Raw genomic sequence first — 23,814 nt, 5'->3', positions numbered from 1 at the left:
TTCTCTGGATATAATAGTTGACCCTCTGACTATTGTGATGGACTTCGAAATGGCGATGATGAACGCCGTCAAACATGTTTTCGTACCAAGTGTAAATGTGAAGGGCTGTTTCTACCATTTATTGCAGTCTGTGTGGAGGAAAATTCAGGAATTAGGCTTAGCAATGTGATACCGGGAAGAAGAACTTGATAAAACTTACATGAGGGGAACTTTTCGTCCAACTTAGCAGCCGAGTGATAATAGCCGACTGAGGATTAGGAGAGTACCAGCACCATACCCGCCAGCTGTATGAAATGTTCATGAGCAGACAGTACAGGGTGTGTCAAGGACAAATAACTTCTGTGAAGCATGGAACAACGGCTTTCAGCGATTGATTAGACATAAGCATCCATCAATGTGGAGTGCAATCCAAGGTATTAGGAAGGATCAAGTTCTGGCAGCCACAGTGATAGAGCAGGCAAAATTTGGGGAACCACCAAAGAAAAGGGTAAAAAAGTCAAAAGTTTATTTTCAAAGAAGAATTCAGAATTTGTGCACTAGACTAATTGGCAATAAACTAAGTGTGAGTGATTTTCTGAAAAGTGCATCACGTTGTATACATTTAGATTGAAGCGTACTTGGTATGTGATTGACGTACATTAAGTTGTAAAACTATGTATTTTCATTTTATTTATATTATACATGTAATAAGCATATAAAAGCCTCTTTGGTAGTGTTGTATGATTTCTTTTATAAAAATTTAATTCAAATGTACCTATCAAGATCAAAGCCTTTTTTGTAGTGTTGTATGATTTCTTTTATAAAAATTTAATTCAAATGTACCTATCAAGATCAAAGCCTTTTTTGTAGTGTTGTATGATTTCTGTTATAAAAATTTAATTCAAATGTACCTATCAAGATCAAAGCCTTTTTTGTAGTGTTGTATGATTTCTTTTATAAAAATTTAATTCAAATGTACCTATCAAGATCAAAGCCTTTTTTGTAGTGTTGTATGATTTCTGTTATAAAAATTTAATTCAAATGTACCTATCAAGATCAAAGCCTTTTTTGTAGTGTTGTATGATTTCTTTTATAGAAATTTAATTCAAATGTACCTATGAAGATCAAAGCCTTTTTTGTAGTGTTGTATGATTTCTGTTATAAAAATTTAATTCAAATGTACCTATGAAGATCAAAGCCTTTTTTGTAGTGTTGTATGATTTCTTTTATAAAAATTTAATTCAAATGTACCTATGAAGATCAAAGCCTTTTTTGTAGTGTTGTATGATTTCTTTTATAAAAATTTAATTCAAATGTACCTATCAAGATCAAAGCCTTTTTTGTAGTGTTGTATGATTTCTTTTATAAAAATTTAATTCAAATGTACCTATCAAGATCAAAGCCGTTTTTGTAGTGTTGTATGATTTCTGTTATAAAAATTTAATTCAAATGTACCTATCAAGATCAAAGCCTTTTTTGTAGTGTTGTATGATTTCTTTTATAAAAATTTAATTCAAATGTACCTATCAAGATCAAAGCCTTTTTTGTAGTGTTGTATGATTTCTGTTATAAAAATTTAATTCAAATGTACCTATCAAGATCAAAGCCTTTTTTGTAGTGTTGTATGATTTCTTTTATAAAAATTTAATTCAAATGTACCTATCAAGATCAAAGCCTTTTTTGTAGTGTTGTATGATTTCTTTTATAAAAATTTAATTCAAATGTACCTATCAAGATCAAAGCCTTTTTTGTAGTGTTGTATGATTTCTTTTATAAAAATTTAATTCAAATGTACCTATCAAGATCAAAGCCTTTTTTGTAGTGTTGTATGATTTCTTTTATAAAAATTTAATTCAAATGTACCTATCAAGATCAAAGCCTTTTTTGTAGTGTTGTATGATTTCTTTTATAAAAATTTAATTCAAATGTACCTATCAAGATCAAAGCCTTTTTTGTAGTGTTGTATGATTTCTGTTATAAAAATTTAATTCAAATGTACCTATCAAGATCAAAGCCTTTTTTGTAGTGTTGTATGATTTCTGTTATAAAAATTTAATTCAAATGTACCTATCAAGATCAAAGCCTTTTTTGTAGTGTTGTATGATTTCTGTTATAAAAATTTAATTCAAATGTACCTATCAAGATCAAAGCCTTTTTTGTAGTGTTGTATGATTTCTTTTATAAAAATTTAATTCAAATGTACCTATCAAGATCAAAGCCTTTTTTGTAGTGTTGTATGATTTCTGTTATAAAAATTTAATTCAAATGTACCTATCAAGATCAAAGCCTTTTTTGTAGTGTTGTATGATTTCTGTTATAAAAATTTAATTCAAATGTACCTATCAAGATCAAAGCCTTTTTTGTAGTGTTGTATGATTTCTTTTATAAAAATTTAATTCAAATGTACCTATCAAGATCAAAGCCTTTTTTGTAGTGTTGTATGATTTCTGTTATAAAAATTTAATTCAAATGTACCTATCAAGATCAAAGCCTTTTTTGTAGTGTTGTATGATTTCTGTTATAAAAATTTAATTCAAATGTACCTATCAAGATCAAAGCCTTTTTTGTAGTGTTGTATGATTTCTGTTATAAAAATTTAATTCAAATGTACCTATCAAGATCAAAGCCTTTTTTGTAGTGTTGTATGATTTCTGTTATAAAAATTTAATTCAAATGTACCTATCAAGATCAAAGCCTTTTTTGTAGTGTTGTATGATTTCTGTTATAAAAATTTAATTCAAATGTACCTATCAAGATCAAAGCCTTTTTTGTAGTGTTGTATGATTTCTGTTATAAAAATTTAATTCAAATGTACCTATCAAGATCAAAGCCTTTTTTGTAGTGTTGTATGATTTCTGTTATAAAAATTTAATTCAAATGTACCTATCAAGATCAAAGCCTTTTTTGTAGTGTTGTATGATTTCTTTTATAAAAATTTAATTCAAATGTACCTATCAAGATCAAAGCCTTTTTTGTAGTGTTGTATGATTTCTGTTATAAAAATTTAATTCAAATGTACCTATCAAGATCAAAGCCTTTTTTGTAGTGTTGTATGATTTCTGTTATAAAAATTTAATTCAAATGTACCTATCAAGATCAAAGCCTTTTTTGTAGTGTTGTATGATTTCTTTTATAAAAATTTAATTCAAATGTACCTATCAAGATCAAAGCCTTTTTTGTAGTGTTGTATGATTTCTTTTATAAAAATTTAATTCAAATGTACCTATCAAGATCAAAGCCTTTTTTGTAGTGTTGTATGATTTCTTTTATAAAAATTTAATTCAAATGTACCTATCAAGATCAAAGCCTTTTTTGTAGTGTTGTATGATTTCTTTTATAAAAATTTAATTCAAATGTACCTATCAAGATCAAAGCCTTTTTTGTAGTGTTGTATGATTTCTGTTATAAAAATTTAATTCAAATGTACCTATCAAGATCAAAGCCTTTTTTGTAGTGTTGTATGATTTCTGTTATAAAAATTTAATTCAAATGTACCTATCAAGATCAAAATATGAATATGGTAATGTTAGAATGCTGAGGGTTTTTTGTTTTGCCCGTTGCCTCACACCGGAATAAATTGAAGAATTACAGATAAAACTTTAGAATGCATGACAATTGAAGAAAGAAACAAACGTACAATTTAATTAGGGTGTTCACATGCACTACTCACATGATAATGTTCCTTGGATTTTGTCCGCATTGCCAGAATTTAGCTTGGATTTTGTCCTACACTCGGGTGGATGAGGGGGACGATGCCAAAAAGAATGGATTCGACATTAATATCTGTCATTTTTGATTGTTTTTATGTTACCACTCCATTTTTCACAGTAATAGCTTGGACCAAATCCACTGTACTACTTGCATGCCTCTACTCCGGCTCCATCAGTCCCCAAGAGATAATGACAACTAATCACTTGTGCAAGTGTAAAATCTCTAATGGGATAACAGCTTGTTCTTGAGGCAATAGAAACTTATATTTGTGGCATACAATCTACGTATGTTTGTGGACCTATTGTTAACGTTCATACTATAGAATGGGACAGGGTAAAGGTGTTTATTTTATTTTATTTCCCTAGAAAACGCTGTTTGTAGTCATACATCATGTTCGCCGGGGTATTTGATGTTGCAGCCAAAATATAGTAAATGATGGCGTAGTATGAATATCTACATTTCTCCGAAATATATTTGTGCGCATGAATTCTTGTTAGTCCCTGAAAATAGGAAGTTTGGCAGCAGTGCATTCGAGAGGGAGAGTCGGAGTATTAAAGCATTATCAAGACACCTCGCTCTTTGCTGTTCGAAATATTCGCCTCCTATTTTGTTACTTTGAGAAAAAAAAAATACTACCTTAGCAAATGCAGAGAACTTTATTCTAGTTAAAGAACAAACACACACACTTTTCGACCAAAAGAAAGAAAAGTCGTAAAAGGCAAAGGGAGTTGCTTCGGTGTTCGATCGCTATCAATACAAACAAAAGGAATTTTTATAGTTGCTTCGATAGTCGTGTGTAGTAAATTCCCTTTTTGTGTTCGGATTCAAAATTTTTGAATCTTGTTCGAATCCCACAAGAGCATTTCAATCCGCCTTTCTTGGTTTACAGTTTTTGATTTTATGACTTTTTTTTTCTGTCTTCAGGTATTCAAAGTTTAGAAAGTCGACAATTAATCATCTCTTGTATCTATCGACTTCCCAAACACTAAGAAAACAAATAAATTTGGACATTTTTCTTTTTTTCTCTCTCTCTCTTTTTAAGGGTACATAGATGGTACTAAATTATACCAAAATGGGCTAAAATATTTATTCTTCGCAGTGTACTAATTGACGGGAACTGCGAGGAATTTCCCCTGACAAAAGCCCACGTCAAGAAAATTCATCTCTCTAGAATTTTTCGAATGTTCCTGAGGATAGCAACTGAGTTCAATTTTTATTTTATTGACGGAAGTGCTACAATTAGGAACAAATCTCGTTAACGGGATGATCTACCTGTTCTCGGCACAAAAATTTTTATATTGGACCTTATGGGGAGAACATGGCTACCGAATTTCCTCAGTTTCTAAGGAACTAGGTATCTCTAATGGGAAAGAAAATTTTTGCAGCATTCTACAGAATTTTATTAACGGGTTGAAATACTTAAATTGTAACATATATTTGTCTGCTAGTTTAGCAGGAATAAATTATTAAAAAATAAATAAATTAGTTTCTTTTTATACAAATTATAATATGTCTAACTTTGGAACCAATTATGGTAGAAAGATAACTTTTTTTTTTGTTTTATTCCTTGAGAAGAAACGACTCTAATAGTTTTAATCACAACCATATCTGATACGCCAATTAAAAAATTGTATTTTAATATAAGTATTAAAGTCCACCTATCAAAGTTTGACGAGGGTAAGTCACGCCCCACTCTAAGCTTGGCCGCGGAAAGGGCGGGGGTTGGTGAAATGGAGGGGGAAGGGGGTGGATGTCTGAATGAAACAGGTTCTCGACCAGTTTCTGAGATTACCTGTCAGCTGCCAAATAATGTTAGCTTTATAGAGTTTGTCTCCCTCAATGGTTCCATACTAAAAGACTGGACGATGTGGTGTGAAGTATCCTCTTTTCCCCGTTACCTCTGGAAGTTCATCAAGATGAATTCTAGAGTGCGCGGGAAGAACAGTATATATCAGAAAACGCTGTTATTTTGGGAATTTTTTTCCTTTCCGGACAAATGTTATAGCATACAGTAGTGGCGAAAGGAAGGGGGGCAGAGGGGTGCCCCCACAGGATTCCGACAATGTAAAGTCCTGGCCCCAAAATATAGGTGTCCGTAAAAAAATGTCCCCTAAGTTCTTTTTAAAATAATGTCTTGGGAATATATTTCAAATTAGAGGTGTTTTCCTGGTAGCCGTCATTTTCCAATATGGCCGCCGCCCTACGTAAATCTCTCTCTTTCTCTCTCTCTCTCTCTCTCTCTCTATATATATATATATAGGCATATGTATATATAGAGAGAGATCGTGAACCAAGGCGCTTAGAAAGATAATTTTGGTGACAAACTATAGGTTTCTGAGGCCGATGAATTTAAATATGGCATTGTTTATTGCCACTTAGAAACCTTACAACCTGGCAACACTGTTGTCTAACGATTAACTGTACAAAGTTACAAATGCGTATATGCTCGCATTACTCTAGGATGTAGCGTACTTCCTTAGGACTAACCGAAACCTACTTTTTCTGGTAGCTTTCATCACGACAAGACATATTTTACATGGTAACATGAGAGAACATTTGTCTAAATCCAATATGGCAGCCAATATGATGGCTAATTACTAGGCAATCAAGTAATGGACGTATTCAAATGCCTGTCGGTCCTAGTTGGCCTAGAGCCTAGAGAATGGGAGAAAGAGGCAGGATACGGTCTCATTGAAGAAGCGTCTCCTGAGGGGGCGAGGGAAATTTAAAATACTCCATTTTTTTTTAATGAAAAACACGGTTTTGCGTCCTTGTCCGCAGACAACACTGCACACCAAATGCTCTATAAGACGTTCTCTAAATAGCCCTGTTAGATCCAACCTGTATTGAGTGTAAACCGTGCATTTTCACGGGGGAACAGCGGAGCAAAAGCCCTGTTTTTTGTGATATTTCTAGTTTCTCGTGCTTACTTCGCTAAGATTAAGCACTGTAAGCCAATCTCCAATTATCCTATAGCATTGTTAATTTCAGATCATTCCCTCCGGAGGCACCACGCACAGGGGGGAAAGCGACTAAAAATTGCGTGCTCCACAGAAATTTCTGCGAAGATCTCAAGCACCCGAGGGTAAATTTCGTAGCTCTTGGGAGAATTTCCTACCTCCAAACGTCGGTTCGCGGGCCGGATCTGACACGCCGAGTTCTTTTATACAACCCGCGAAATTGTCCGTTATTGAATTATCCGATAATTATTTCTTGTGAAAATGTCATATATTACCTTTTACAGCCCGTGACGACAGTAAGATTTCTGTGATTCAGCCAATCCCTGTTCCCACTTGCAAATGCCTGATTTATAGCATTTACGCTATTAGTAAGCGCTACTGAGGTCAATAAGAGTTGAATTAGATTTTTGCGAGGGGCGCATTGTTATAGCATGTTTTCTAACGCACAAAGGGATGTTCTGAATGGGTGCTGCTATGTGTATGTTTAGCCAATGGAGCCATTTGTATCTTCGTGGCTTTGCACTCTAACTCCAAATAATAATAATAATAATAATAACAATGTAACTTTTGCCTCCTGAAAATAACCAGATGGTAAAGTTATGGTCGATACATTTTTGGCATTCGAAGGCATTTTAGAATGCTTGTCTATCATCTGGCTATCAAAAATAATGATCACCATTTTCTCTACATATTTTCTTACTGGGTAGAAACACCTCCTCGGAAGAGAGAGAGAGAGATAGAAAAAAAAAGAGAGAGAAAGTGGCCGAACTTGGGCTATTGAACATGAGGACAGAATGTTTACATTCGCATTGACACCTGCTGTGAAAACGGTCCCTTCATATCTCTCGGGACGAAAACAGAAGAAAAGGGTGGGCGTGGATGCCTTACCCTCGTCAAACTTCCTGATAGGTGGACTTTAATACTTATATTAAAATACTATTTTTTAATTGGCGTATCAGATATGGTTGTGATTAAAACTATTAGAGTCGTTTCTTCTCAAGGAATAAAACAGAAAAAAAAAAGTTGATCTTTCTACCATAATTGGTTCCAAAGTTAGACATATTATAATTTGTATAAAAAGAAACTAATTTATTTATTTTTAATAATTTATTCCTGCTAAACTAGCAGACAAATATATGTTACAATTTAAGTATTTCAACCCGTTAATAAACTTCTGTAGAATGCTGCAAAAATTTTCTTTCCCATTAGAGATACCTAGTTCCTTAGAAACTGAGGAAATTCGGTAGCCATGTTCTCCCCATAAGGTCCAATATAAAAAATTTTTGTGCCGAGAAAAGGTAGATCATCCCGTTAAGGGGATTGATTTACCAAAACTTTATGTATTTACCCTGTTTGTGTGTCCGTCCAAAAAAAAAAAAAAAAAAAAAAAAAACTGCTTGTTGGATCATTAGCAAATTTAGCCAGGATATAAAGAGTCGAAGTTAGGAATCTAATTCGCGTAGGGAGATAATATTCAAACCGGAATAAACGATTACCAATTTTTACGTTGATCACTATAGAACGAAAAAGGTAACAGACAGGGTTGGCTGGTTTAAATCAAGGTGGTTTAAACCAAGGTTTAAACCAGCTGGTTTTTTCAAAAAAACCAACTGGTTTAAACCAAAAAACAAAAAATTGTTCGTAAAAGTGTAAGTGTTTGTAAAATCTTGATGAACACACATTTGTGGGTTATCACGTTTCACTCCCGTATATTACACAGGCCTACAGAAAAAAAATTTTTTCTTGGTGCCTAAAATTTTAGAGCTGATTTTAACTATGTGTGGGGCGCTGAATCCAATAATGTAAGCAGTTTTTTTCTATCAGCTCTACTTTGGTAGATACAGGCTACTGTACCAGTAGTGTTATTTACGTTACAATGTATGTGGAAGAAATATTACAATCCAAAATAAATATGTAAATTATAAATGATGTAACCACTATTTCTGCATGCTTCTTGCAATAGTATACAAAATAAGCAAAAGAAATACAAATATTCTCGTAATAACAAGTTTGAATATGATCTTATAAACTCTGCAACTCAAATAAATCCTACTGTGCTCTATAGAGATTTCTATTTGGAAGAACGGCGCTCTTTTCTCATTAGTGCTGTTATCTGTCGGTACTAAACGGAAACTAGTCATATAGTAGTTCCAGGAACGTCCACTAGATTGCATTGGTATTCTACTTGGCTAGTGGATCGTAGTTGTTGTCTTGCAGGTGGAGTGACATGTTGGAACATGTGAGTTTTGTTCTGAAATCATAACTTGTATCGCGTATACTAAGGCTTTATATTTAACATCCGTGTTAGTGGCCTGAACATAAAATGAGTTCAAGTCGAAGAAGTTGTGTTAACCATCCTGATGTGTTTTGCTACATATGTGGTGAGTACACATTTAAAGACAATAGAAAACATATCAGTGACTTTGTAAAAAAAAGCATATCATGCATATTTTGGTGTACGCCTAGGGGACCAAGATAAAACGTGGGCTCCACATATTGTGTGTAAAATGTGTACTGAACACTTGCGACAGTGGACAACTGGAAAAAGAAAAAGTCTTAAGTTTGGTGTTCCAATGGTTTGGAGGGAACCCACAAATCATGTTGATGACTGTTATTTCTGCCTGGTAAATGTTACGGGTATGAATAGAAATAACCGGAACAAGTGGACATATCCTGATCTGCCTTCAGCAAGACGTCCAGTTGTTCATTCCGATGAAATACCAATCCCAACGTTTCACCACTTGCCAGAGCTTTGTGAGACTGAAAACGAACGTAGTGAACATTCTTGTGACATGGATGATGGAAGTGACAGTGATTATGAGGGAATGTCAACAATTCCTCAACAGTTTAATCAAGATGAGCTAAATGATCTAGTTAGGGACCTTAATCTTTCAAAAGAATCGTCTGAATTACTTGCTTCCAGATTGAAGGAGAAAAACGTACTAGAACAAGGAACGAAAATCACATTCTACCGAACAAGGGAAAAGGAGTTTTTACCATTTTTCACTGAAGACACAAATCTCGTATTCTGTCACGATGTTAGAGGTCTCCTAGAACACATGGGTCTTCCAGAATACAATCCAGATGATTGGCGCCTGTTTATTGATAGCTCCAAGCGAAGTTTAAAATGCGTCCTTCTACACAATGGCAATAAATATGGCTCAATTCCAATCGCTCATTCAACACGACTGAAAGAAGAATATGAAGCAATTGCTTTGGTTATGGAAAAAATTAAATATCAGGACCATCAGTGGGTGATTTGTGTGGATTTAAAGATGGTGAACTTTCTTCTTGGACAGCAAAGTGGCTACACAAAATATCCTTGTTTTCTATGTCTGTGGGATAGCAGAGACAAAGCAAACCATTGGTCAAAAAAAGAGTGGCCGCAGAGAGACGACATGGTTGTTGGTAAGAAAAATATTATTAAATGCCTATTGTTGAGTGTGACAAAATCATTTTGCCACCTCTACATCTCAAGCTCGGTTTGATGAAGCAGTTTGTAAAGGCGCTAAATAAGGACGGGCCGTGCTTTGCTTACATGGGAAACAAGCTACCTCAGATCAGCACAGAAAAATTAAAAGCTGGAATATTTGATGGTCCCCAAATAAGACAACTCATGAAAGATCCGGCTTTCGTGGAGTCCATGAATGAGACTGAACGTAGAGTTTGGACCTCATTTGTAGAAGTTATCAAGAATTTCCTTGGCAATAATAAAGCTGATAACTATGTTGAGCTAGTGAACCAGATGCTTAATGCATTCCAAAAACTTGGATGTAATATGAGTATCAAAATTCATTACCTGCACAGCCATTTGGACCGTTTCCCAGACAACGTAGGCAGTCTGAGTGAAGAACAAGGTGAAAGATTTCACCAAGATATTAAAACAATGGAGGACCGCTACCAAGGAAGATGGGATGCCCATATGATGGCAGATTACTGCTGGAACCTAAAAAGAGACTGTGCAAAGAAACATTCAAGGATGTCACGAAAACGAAGCTTCCGAAGTGTTGAATAGATCGTTTTGAACAAATTATTTTGATTTTTTATTCATAAAAACTATTATAAAATGTAGTTACAGAGTTATTATGTACTTGATGTTTGTGTTTATATGGTTTTCATTATTTTCAAAGTGTTCCAAATAACAGATTTAAATGTCATAGTTTTCTTTTCACTTACAGTAAAACAGCACCTATGCAATTTTCAACGTTGTAGCAGGTCAGTCTTGCAATTCCTATATCTCAAAAACTAAAGCTGTTAGGGGAAAACTAACGCCATATTTGGATTCAGCGTCCCAATTCTACTTCAAATCAGCTAAGAAACACCCGGCACCAAAACCACTGTAAGCCAGTGTTATTCGTATTATATTCAGACCTAAATTCCCCATTCATTACTCAAAAAGATTATACTACAAAAGAACTTTTTTTTTACAAGTTTATAAATGTTTATTTTGTGATTTTTTTGTAGTTGTTATTATTATGTAATTGCAATCGAAGAAAAATTCTAAATATTGTTTCGTTTCAATGTTTACTATTGATAAAATACATCGAAAATGCCGTACTTTGTGTGTGTGTGTGTGTGGGGGGGGGTCATACAGACCCCACGAGAGGCATTTAGTGAAATAAGTATCTTTGGTATCTATTTATGTATAAATGAGTCTGAGCCAAAGTGGACTCAAATAATTCGTATCTTTATTCCCTTTTCTTATTGATATGCAGATTAAGTCGGTGTATTTCTTTAATTTGGACCAATAAAAGTCGTTGTTAACTAACTTGAACTAAATTAGTTCTTCTGTACTCCGTAGTACTTTGAAATTGTCCATATGTAATTCTGTATAATGGTTTCACTTGTGCAACTGTTTATCTTTTTGTCCTTCTGAAATGACTCTTGACGGTTATATTAAGAAGCATGTAAAGATCAGTACAACGTATTTTTTATCAGGATTCCTTCGTGAGTGAGTCGGCAGACGTATCGCATTTGTGGCCAATTAGTCCTGGTTCCGAGTTCAAATGGAGGACAATTTCTGTCGGATGTAACTCGAGAAGCGGTTTTTATTCCGCTTTAAGCTTATGTGACCCCTTCTAGCATAACCCGGTTGTTGCATAATAACATCAAGGCGAAACACTTATTTTTGTCCATATATGATATGAATATATGGAGCAAATTATTTAAACCCAAAAACCTGGTTTAAACCCAAAAAAAACTGTTTTTTTTTTTTTTGGTTTTTTCAATAAAAACCATGGTTTTTGCCAACTCTGGTAAACATGAAGTTTCTCACATTCAATCTTGGGATAAATTCAAAAATAGTCTCACAAACAAAGTACTATTTTTATACAGTAACAGTTCGTAAGTGAGATAGTATAAAGCTAAGTAAACCTAAAATGTTTCTCAGTGCATTTCGCTTTTATTGTGAATAATGTATCTCCCGTGTATATTTTACAAATGTTTTCAGTAACTCTAGCTGCTCCGCAAATAAAATATAGATATGTTTCTTGATATTTGAGTAGTTTGACTCTTGACATATTTAGATTGTGAATTAGATAAATAATTGTTAATTGTAGCTGTGGGATAGATATTTGAGTACCTTAGGTGTGAACGTGCTTAATCTTATATTCTACAGGAATTCTTTCAACTCATTTCGATGCTCTCATTATACGCTGCTAAACTAGGGATATTAAGGTAGCTTCTTGTTTATCTGCGAAACTCTCTTTTGTGAGAAAAACAAGCCGGTAAACCCAGTTCAGACTCTTCCGGCTTGCAAAGGTGTGGAACACAGCCTCTGTTGCTGGAGCGCAGCCACCTAGTATAACGATCTTTATTTCGTGGGCGATGAGCTATTTGTCCAACAAATTTCGTTCAGATCCGGCAATCTGTTACCGAGAAATAAAGTACCACATTCAAGCTAAGCGAGCCTGTCCCTCTCCGAGCTCGGCCAGCAAACATAGCTATCTTTATTCATTAGATGGAGCTACTAGCCCACCAAATTTGGTTTAGATCCAGCCAATAGTTACCTAGAAATAAAGTACTATATTCACAAATACAACTAGAGTGAGACTTTAAACTGTCTATGCGTACACTGGAAGCTAAATCTTCACTTCACAAAAAGTATTGAACATGACTTCGTGAAAAAATACGTTAAAAAGTTGGTGCAATGTTCTTAATATCATTAATTCACTTGTCTGTCGGTTGGGCAAGTGATGAATAAATCCAAATTTTACATTTGTGTTCATCACTGACAGGAATGTTTAAACTGTGTTTCATAACTGAAGATCCCTGTCTAAATCTGGTAAAAGGAAATTTGAACCATGGGTGGGATGATACTTTGAATTTCAATAGATTAAACTACAGTTTCGCCTAGATCAAGAAATACGTACCCACCTGTTGAAAATGAGCAACGCAGTAAATATAATATATCTTCTCTCTTACAGGCACCTTTGCTATTTTGGCTAGCTCATTGATAAACTTGGAAAGACATATTACTTTAATTTGTTTCTGAGTATACATTTAAATTTCTTGAGGAAAGGGAAGGAGCTGTCGAGCAACAACTGGCAGACAAAAGTAAATTCACGTTATTAAAAACAGTGCATCAACTTTTCTACGAATAGAAAAAATGTACATCCTTCTTCAAATAATAAAAAGCGAATGTATTTTCTAATATACTTTTTCAAGAAGCTGAGTTCAGTATTTCTTGTATAGAATTTCATTTGCTCTTTTTATCATAAACGTCTTTGCATGTAGACATGAATCTACTGACGTGTTTCCAGTTTACAAGCAAGTAGAAGACATTGAGAAAGGTGCTAAAGAGTATCGAAATGATTTGAAGAATTTTCTAAATCCTTAGATATAAAGTATAAACCTTCGTATCTATGGTACAAGTAGAAGGACGAATAAAAATGTGCTATAAGAAGGACCAGCAGGAGAAGGTCTCTTACAGCTCGCATTAACGTTGCCACTACTCTCGTGTCAGGGCTTTTTTCGGTGCATCTATAGCAGCAATTTAACTAATGGTGTAAGACAGAGTAATGGTTGGTAACACTAATACCAAAGTAAGGGCTGCATTGTCCTTCCGCATGTGGTAAGAAAAGTTAGAGACCATCTCTTGTTGGCCGTGCTCTAACCTTTGTATCCATTAAATTTGCTCCTAGAAGATTCAAAGAAACATAAATGATCAGAAAAACAGTATTGTAGAGAAAGTAAGTATAAAATTTGAGGATTTTATGATTACGTTTCCTTCCCGCCCAAAACATTGTTCCTCCCTTAAAGAGTTTCGCTGATAAAAGTACTAAATTTTCAAACTGAATTATCAATATATTAAAAGTACTTCTTTACATTATATATGAAAGAAAGTGGTAGCGTTTCAGAACCACATTCTGTTTTAATCACCAGAAAAGCACTAACTTTTTATCACTTTTTCTTCCTAAACAAAGTACGTAAAAGATATCTCTTATGCATGCTGATTTATCTTTTCGCAGTAAATATAAAAAATGTTGAAACAATTACAATTTACAATCTAATAGAGGTATTTCAAGAGGACATGGGAATCGCTCTTAACGTCATCTATTTTCTTACTTTCAGCTGCTTGTACTCGGAAGAGAGCACTTAAATATCGGTTGCCTCTCTAATTTTTGTATTGCTGCACAGATCGAAGAAAAAGATGTAGACGAAGAAGAATTTATTTATATTTGTTGTATAGGAATGTTACTTGAAAATTGACCTAAGTACAGGTGAAAAACGAAATAAAACATTTTTGGTTAAGCTTCTTCTTTCCTAAAATAATAATAATAAAAAAAAAAAAATCCCATTTGTGACCTAAATTATTTTTATCCAGATTAACAAGTTGTTCTACAGGTCATGAAAAGACTCAAAACACATTTGCATGAATACGAGAGGGACGAGTGTGAAGCACTTTAACGCGATCTACCTCATGTCAAGTCTCGTATAAATGCATAGATCCTAGAATTCATCACATATTCCTTTATTGGTGAAGATGTTTCTCTTGATGATACCTATATAAAATGGTCAAGAGCTCCCCACGTTATGCTTATTTAATCATTTACAGGAGACTCGATATCAGATGCCTTCATTCCTGCTCCTTCAGCATTGATTGAAATATGATTCCTTTTTCGTAAGGACTGAAAGACTCCTCCTTAATCTGAATGAAGGTAATTTAAATTACAAATAGTAGGATAACATTGTTTTTAATTTTAGAAAAGATCAAGCTTAACAAAAGTTGTTTTGTTTTTTCTTCATTTGTACATAGGACAGTTTCAAATAAAATTTCTTACACAGCAAAAATAAATAAATTCCTTTTCACTTACATCCTTTTCTTCGATCTGCACTGGAACACGAAAAATGTTTTGAAGCGACGATCAATATTTAAGTGTTCTCTTCATAATACAGGCATTTGGATATAAAATAGATAGCATTACGAGGTATTCTTCTGACGTACTAAAATCAGGATTTGCCCAAGTGGACCCAGCCCAAAAATTTGTTCCGTTTTTCGGGTTGGACCCATCTGAAATATGCACTTAATTACGCAGGTAATAAGTTATTCTTACATCAGAAATGCGTATGTTATGATCTAACATTTATTGATTAAAAATACTTATTTTCAGTGGAGTTGATAGTGGCTAACACAGATAGGTTTCACTATACTGTCAAGTGAATACAACTTGACTGTTTTGGGCGTTTCTGAACACAGTTTATTCGTCAGCCATGGAAAGTGTAAGTGTACTTAATTTAGTACATGGTTAACAAGGTACTAAATATAAAATACTTTACACTGAATAGCCCTCTCCTCTCATATAGTGACTAGCACGCACCTTTCGTGCACGTGATCTTTGGTTCAATTCCCGATGAAAGAACATTGAAATTTGAACGCTTAACGATGATCCGGATTCCACGTTAAGCTACAAGTCCTCGTCTCATATAGCATCGATGTTGAAAGAGATGGTAAACTTCAGTCTCTGAACATCAAAGAAGCACAGGATTCAACCACGAGAATTGGAATATAGAAAAATCTTTAAGCAGTCTTTATGTATCAGTAAACAGAAGATGACTGTTAGTTACAACAATATTATCTTCATACGTAAATCAAATTAAGAAACTTAAGAGAATCCGAAAACAAACAATTAAACTTGAAAAAAATACACTAAACCCACATTGACTGAGATAGTTTTTTTTTTTTTTTTTTTTTTTTTTTTTTTAATAGAAATCCTGATTAAAATGCCTGTGTTAGAATGTAAAATGTGATTTTTTTCAACATTAATCATTTGTATATACTGCGAAAACATGCTGAAGCCGCAACAGAACCTTCCATGCTCCACGGTCTTCCGTTAACCTCTTCGTCTTCACGTGCAATTTTTCTGTTTTTATATCGTCCATTATTTGTACCCTCCCCATCATTTGTACCCTCTTTCGCCTCCTCCTTTCTTTCCTGCCACCATACCCTCTAGAATGTCCCTCATGATACAGTTCTTAGCCAATGTCCCAACCAGTTTCTCTTCTTTTCAATCTAAAACTTATTCTCTCCCTCACCATTTCTAACACCCTTCCATTCATTTTCCGCTCGACCCAACTAATTCTCTCTATTCTTCTCTAGAGGCGCGGTGGCTCAGTGGTATAGCGTTCACCTCCGGTCCGTGGGGTCCCTGGTTAGATCCTATCTCGCGCCAAATTGACTTTATGGTAAACAAACACCGTGTTCGTGGGTTTTTCAGGGTTCTCACGTTTCCTCCCACTTTATTTTTTCTACCATTGCGTTCATTTCTCATTCTCACCGTCTCCTTTACTCAAGTATTTCATTTATTTTTTTCGATCCTTCTCTACACTCACATTTCTAAAGCTTCCATTCGATTTTCATCATTTTAGCATAATGTCTACATTTCAGCCCCACACAGTACAATACTCCACAGTGTTTTTCTCCATACTACACAGTATTATGAGTCTTTATCCAAGGTCCCGCAAAACAAGACTTTTTTTTCTTCTAAAGAGTTTTTCGCCATTCCCCTCTTTACTTTTATTTCACGCTTGCACTTCATATCGCCAGTAATAATAGTAGCCAGGTATCGAAAACTAGACACCTGTTCTATTTTCTCTCCTCCTATTCTATATTTGACCCCGACCGCTTCGTTCCAATCACCATGGCTTTTGTCTTTCTATTATTTATTTTCATCCCATATTCTTCACAACCCTTCCTCAAGTTTTCTAACATCTTATTGATTTTCTTTTCAAATTCCGCCACAAGTGTCATATCTGCAAACTATGTACATCTAATCATTCTACCTTCTACCGAAATGCTGTCTTGATTATGTAGGCTCTTTTTCACTATCTTTTAAATAGATATTAAATAATGTATGCAAGAGATAGCGTCCCTGTCGAACTTCCCTTCCAGTTGTACTCTCCTTTGTTATTTTGTTCCCTATTCTAACACTTACTTCTTGGTTCAGATATAAGTTTCTTATGAGTGTTCGATTTTTCCATTCTAACCCAACCTTTAGAGCTCCCAACAACAATTCCCAATTAACGCTGTCAAAGGCCTTTTCTAGACCAATAAATATAATATACAATATATGTCTTTCTCTTTTTCTATAATCTTTCACCGATCATCCTTAATAATCCAATTGCTTCTCGTGTGCCCTTACCTCTCCTAAACCCGAAAACTATTCCTCCTCAGCTTCTTTTAATACAAAATAATAAACAAAGAAACGTAAAAAAAAAAAAAAAAAAAAATGGAGATGTATATGAAGTGAATTGCTCATGCGATGGAAAATGTATAGGACAAACCAAACATGGTATTTTAAGAATAAAGGAACATATAGGGGACATAAAGCACTCACAGTGGGCTTTGTAGTGGCAAATAAAGGGTGGGTATTCCCGGGGTTCTGTTTCCTGCCACTTCGTTCGTAATCATCATCATCATCTTCCTTTTCCTCGAACATAAACGTGGGACGTTAAACAAAAAGAAATAAATTATTGTTTATTACTTCGGTTGTTAAGCCATTGCCGCCTTTCATAAAGTGATGCGATTTTTATTTGCAACTGAATAAAAAAAATCAATGTGATTTTAATAGTATAGCTCGTGTTTTATTTCAGAAGTTTTGATTTCTGTAAAATACAAGCAAAATTAAAGGGGAGCGCTAACCTGACATGATACAAGATCTTAATATTCTAAATATGTATATGTAGATGTCCCATTTCAGAATTGAAGAAAGTTGCATCACTGGATAGCCAATAGGGTTTTTCTGGTTGAAGCGAGACGTCTGGACACTTTAGTCTTGTAGGCAACAAGCCAAAAGTATCTCCGCCGCGGCCCTATTCTGTCAAGTTCTGTTCAGACATCAGAGTATAGTAAACTCATGTGTGTAAATTCCTGGCATAAGTACATAGGTGGTACAACAGTAGAAGATTGAATTCGCATTATATGAGAGATTTGTTTTGTAAATTATTTGATAAAATTATACTGATTTGTGTAAGTGTGCTATATGGAAACAGTATACTAGTAATGAGCAGAAACAAGAAGCTTAACAGTTTTGTTATAAAGTTGGTGTCAAGCTCTATTGTCCAGCCGCTTAAATATATGTGATATCGTGTTTTAAACTATAAGATGCTATGCAGAATCGGAGGCGATTTGACGTATACTATTTCATCTGTTGTTAGCCTGAGAGCTTAATTTCGAGACTATATACAATTCATATTACAGAGCACTGACAGATGTATTTTATTGCTACTTCAAATAAAATTAAACGTAATTTAAATGAACTATAGAAATATTCTTCCAGTTGCCGTTCGTGTCCTCTTTATACAAATAACTACATTTTGAACATTCACAAGGTTCATGTTTAAGTTTTTGATCGTTGAAACAGGAAGAAAAAATTAAATGGAAATGGAGACCTGCATGATTGTGTCCCACGTAAGCAGAAAATAAGAAATATGAAATCACAGTGTGGATTGTCTTTCTGAAAATTCCTACACATAAAAATAAATAAATAAATGAAAAGAAAAAGAAAAAAACTGATTTATGTAAGTCTCCTGTTCAGTTTTATTACCTTTCTCCCATTAATTCATTCAAAAACCTGAAGACAAACCCCGAGTAAATTCGACACTATAAAGAAAACACCAGTAATGTTATTATAATTAGTGTATAGATATGTATGTAGTTCATTATGGAACACCACTGATACGTAATAGGCCTATATTAACAATATTATTTTAAATCAAACATGCTAAATATAACCAAAGATTTTGGCAACTTTTTTTTCTTTCTTTCTTAAAATTAGAAATTTGTTTTTAAAAGATTATTAATTTACAGAAGATGTATTGAATTTTATTTTGTAAACTTAGTTTTGTAAAAATGCTATATGGTACCGTATAGTATGGTATACGTAAGTTAATTACGTATTTTTCTCTTTTCTTTTCATGTTTAGAAGAACTGAATTTGTTCATGCGGGTCACTTCTCACAAAGCAGTATGTGTCGAGCACTTGTGGCTTCACATGAAGAATGTGTCTGGCTTCAACGACGAATTGTCCATATGTTGGATGCTGCCTTATTATTGTTTCTGCTTGTGTTGCAAGGAAGCTTAATGAATTATTATATGATATCTCATTATCGAAGTTCGGTTAATCCTTATTTTTGGTTCATAGCAGACTTCGTTTGTTTATTTGCGTTCGCTGGCACTTTATGGATATCTTACAAATACTTCCGAAAACAGAAGATAGCAGAACTAACAGTGAACGACTTTCAGCTATCTCCGAAAAGAGTTATTAAGAAATTTCCGACATCAAAACTGGGTGTTTTGCCTTTAAGTTATATTTCATGGCTCTTTTACAGCTGCATAATGTTAGGGAAAATAATTATTATTTTTAAATCAGAAATTCCAGATCAACTTAAGGGAGACGAAACATTCGGGCCTCAGTTACTTAAAATAACAATAGCCTTATCGGGAATAATTTTCCTGTTGTTGGTGGAAGGACATAATTATTCAGATAGAAATTCTTCTCGTTTTGTATATATCACATCAGTCTGTTCTAAGACTGGAATCGAGATACTAGATACAGTGTCCTTATTAAGCCTGTTATTCGTAAACGAAACTCATATGACCTTAACATTTACGTTAGAAAACGCTGTGATAGCTCTGTCTTCTATTAGTTTTCTATTACCCACTCTTGCCTTATATAAACTTAGTCTTTCCGACTTTGCAGTTGTACAGTTTCCTTTACCATTGACAGTTGTATACAATCTCTTGCACTTGTGTCTTGTAGATATTCCATATTTATGGATTCGTATTTACTTGTGGGTGGAATACCATAATTCCGCTTCATTATTTCTGATGAAAAATGTGTTGGGGATTATTTTTGTAGTGCGAAGTATATATCCTGATTTGAGTGCCTTAAGGCAGAGACATAATCGTCTTGCAAAAAATGATAATAAAGACCAAGTAGAAATGCAGACAATAAAACCTGCAGAAGAAAAATCTCAAGCAATGAATTCTGTTACCTCAAATCACAAATCAGCTGATTATGAAGAAGTCAGTTTAAAGGATTAACTAACAATTCGACAACGATTTCTATAACGAAATGATGTTTCTCAACTTGTGCCTTAATCATATCTGAGACTGACTGACGTACGAGATTCAATGTGTGATTTATTAATGTGGTGTGGTTATATTTGTTGTACAAATTATTATTATCGAAGTTAAGAAAATATTTATACAGGATATATTTCACTTTATAACGTGCTGCGTGTATTTCTTAAGTAGCTACGTAGCATATTTTAGATTATTTTTTTTTAAATATATACCTCTTCCCTGTTGTATCACTTTATTACTGATAATATGCAAAATATTTTATTCTTGCTAGATAAATGTATGGTAAGGTTAACTTCTTTCATATTATATTTTTGTACATTGCATTAGTTAAGATTAGAACAATTAACTTCTGTAATGAGAACCATAGGTGAAAAAGGTTCTTTGTGCAAAAATGTGATTTTTCAAAAACTCGAAAGAAAAAAAATGCAGATCTAACTTGTACCTATAAACATACATAGTTAATTTTAAAAATTTATTTAGAGTACAAAACCTTTCTATAACTAAAGTGTGAGTCTACCTTTCATATATTAAGGAGTGCGTACTTGCTCATAACTGCTTCAAAGTTGTGCAGTACAGTAAATTAGCTTACGCTACCATAAAAGAAACATGAAAAGTTATTTTAAGTAGCAGGAAATATATCAGCATTAACAGTTAGCATAATGCAGGAAATATATCGCTTGTCCAGTTCATCTATGTATATATATAATATTCTTGCTATGTTTTCCTAGACATACATTTTCCATTTGAACTTTCCAACTATAAGCACGTCATGTAGGTTTGATTTTCATTAAAAGTTGAAAGTAACTCTTTTCGTTACATTTTTACCGAACAAATTGTATTGTTGTAAGTGCTTCTTCACTTTACTTGTGATATCCAAAAGACGTTTAGGTGACACAATTCTTATAATTGCACTCGAACATGGACTTAAAAGTCCGATGGGTTTAACACTTGCTGCCGTTAAGAACGCTCATGTTTCTTTGGTCGAGTCAACATTCCTAATAGTTTGTTTTTTTTTTTTTCCGCTAGTTTCATCGAAATCACTGAACTATTAAACAATACTGGCAATATTTTATCATGTTGGCTGTTTTGATTATTCCGTGAATTGAAAAAAGAAAAAAAAGAGAGAAATACAAACATATTAACTGTAGATTTCTGACAATGAAAAAGAGTTACTTAAAATAACTTTTCATTGTTAAATATTCCACAGTTCCTTGCATTTATTTTCAAGACTGTGAGGGGAAAGTATATTTACACTGCTAGTTCCGTGGGTGTTGCATTTATTCAGTTATTTTTAGTACATTAGACAAGTAAATGAATATATATACACACTTTATATAAATGTATACCAATTCTTGAGTATGAATGAATCTCTAAGTTTTTTTTTTTTTTTTTTTTAACATTACATTATTCATTGTTATTGGTGTTGGTTGTAGCATGACGAGATTAGTACTTTAAAGTTGTTAGTGTTATGTTACCAAAATCACAATGGTATACTAATTGAAATGATGTTCAGAGTTAGGAGTACTGGTAATTCAGATTCGTAGAACTCAGTTACCAAGATTACAGAGCATATTTTTTGTCATTATCTGGCAGTTGGTCCTCGTTGAAATACCCTTCTTATAAAGAATTGAATTTATTTCAACTTTTGTTCATTGCAAGAAGTAGTCTCAAACTAATTAATATTATACATGTCAAAAGACACCCGAATTTCGATTCAACTGAGAAGCTTTCGGCAAAAGGTTATTGCCATTCTTAATCCCCCTGCTATTCTCAACGAATGAACAACGCACCCCCATTTTACAATAAATTTGTTCCTGACGAAGAAACACGCTTATTTACTTCGTTTTACCACTTCCAAGTTCTAGTACTGATAGTGAAGTTGAAATGTGAGAAACTCAGAGAAAGAAACGGAAGGAGTACAGAACGTAGATATGTTCGAGTTGTTAATCCTAGTGAGTCCCATGTTACACATGTGACTCTCCTTTAAATTTAATAGTTGTTGCCGTTGCAGTGTTCCCATATATTGCAACTGAAAAGTATAGGACGATCTTAATTCGTCAGTCCTCGTATCTTTTTGTAGCAGAGAAAAATAAGCATAAATAGTAAGTCTTCGATCATTTCTTTGAAAGTAGTTATATTCTTGTATGTAAACAAAAATCTAGTAGCAATATTGTATGTAAAATCATATTATGATTAATACACACAAAATATAAATGCCAAATGCTTCAACATTAGACTAAATACTTACCTTAAGTTGTTGCAGTAAGTTAAAATTCGTTTAAATCATCGCCGAGTGTGCCGGAAGTAGTGCTCATCGTAAAGGCCTTGTAGACAACTTTTTTCTTTTTCTTTTCTTTTTTTTTTTTTTTTTTTTTTCGTGCTCATATGTCTTCTATAGTTGTTACGTATTATAAATTCGTACAAATTCATAGAGGGAATTATCAAGTACAAAATATGTATTGATGTATGCCACAAACTTCGTTTTTCGCACTTGACATGAAATACAAGTCAGTGTTAATGAAGCAACTTATGCCAGAAACATAATTTGCTTAATGAAATAACATATTGATAAGATTAGTAGAGTCGGAAAAATCCTCATCGACACCGTGCCTTAATGAAAAATGTGTTCCACGTGTTCACTACTATTATTTATTATTACACTTCCTTCAGCACTCTATCATATGGCTTTGACTTTCCAGATATAAAAATTCAGAGCAACTGTTACGATAGTTGCCTTTCCCAGAAACCGCCCAGAATGCAGATTTTAACAGTATACATCCCGTCAGAGATTTTAACAAAATACATCCAAAGATTCAGAATTTATCATAGAGTTTAGGTCACGTGATCATAGTACTCATTCTGTAGGCTCTTCTCCGACATGTTATGTCATGCGACCAATAGCGTGTGGTTTCTGCCACTGGACTTTATAGTTTATTGTATTTTTAAAAGTATGTGTATTTCCTTGTAATCTTTTCTAAAATTATGGCTTGAAACAAAAAATATGGAATATAGTTTTTCACTAACAACCAAAATTTAATGTCAGGCTCGTTCATGTGTTTCAAAATAATTGGTAAAAGAAAATACTTTGAATGTTTATGCATGTTTGCTGGCGATTTTTTTTTTTTTTTTTTTTTTTCATTATAGTATTTGTACCGTAATTAGATTGAGTTCAATATTGTTATGATTTAAGTCAGCATTGTTTTTTCTAGATTATGACTCTTGTTTTCGTGCTGTTTTGTCGTTTCATTTCAGTTTTGACAAATGAAACTATTTTAGTATTGGGTAAAAGATTAAAAAGAAAACAACTATTTGCTACATTAGTTTAGCCCAGTGATTTCTAACCTTTTTTGACTAACGACACACTTCACAGGCCCTTCATGATGTAGTGGTAATGTAATTTGTATTATCATTAATAGCAAATCTAAGTAATATTGTAAGACTATGTGATATTTCTATGTAATACCAAGTGTCTAGAAATTGAATTGAGCATTGTTACTGCCGTTGTCTCAAAATTAGTTTTAATCAGTAGTATAAAACATGGTAAAAGTAAAATCTGCCGTATAAAACCTAAAAAGGCCTT

General features: G+C 33.6%; 1 protein-coding gene across 2 annotated transcripts in view; it reads left to right on the top strand.

Moving 5' to 3' along the window:
• LOC145694868 (transmembrane protein 121B-like) overlaps nt 1-23,539 on the top strand; it is a 32,674-nt gene extending 9,135 nt beyond the window's left edge. For both annotated transcript variants that reach the window (XM_081771571.1, XM_081771572.1), the window contains exon 2: nt 19,073-23,539. In XM_081771571.1, coding sequence (XP_081627697.1) covers nt 19,116-20,192 — 1,077 coding nt within the window. In that variant the 5' untranslated portion in view covers nt 19,073-19,115 and the 3' untranslated portion in view covers nt 20,193-23,539. The remainder of the gene's footprint in view (nt 1-19,072) is intronic.
• Nucleotides 23,540-23,814: the final 275 nt, after the last annotated feature.

This window comes from Thermobia domestica, chromosome 9 (assembly GCF_964235325.1).
Source record: "Thermobia domestica chromosome 9, izTheDome1.hap1.1, whole genome shotgun sequence".
In the NCBI taxonomy this organism is placed as follows: domain Eukaryota; kingdom Metazoa; phylum Arthropoda; class Insecta; order Zygentoma; family Lepismatidae; genus Thermobia; species Thermobia domestica.
Note: the sequence above shows the minus strand (reverse complement) of the source record. Positions and strands in the feature narration are given on the sequence as shown.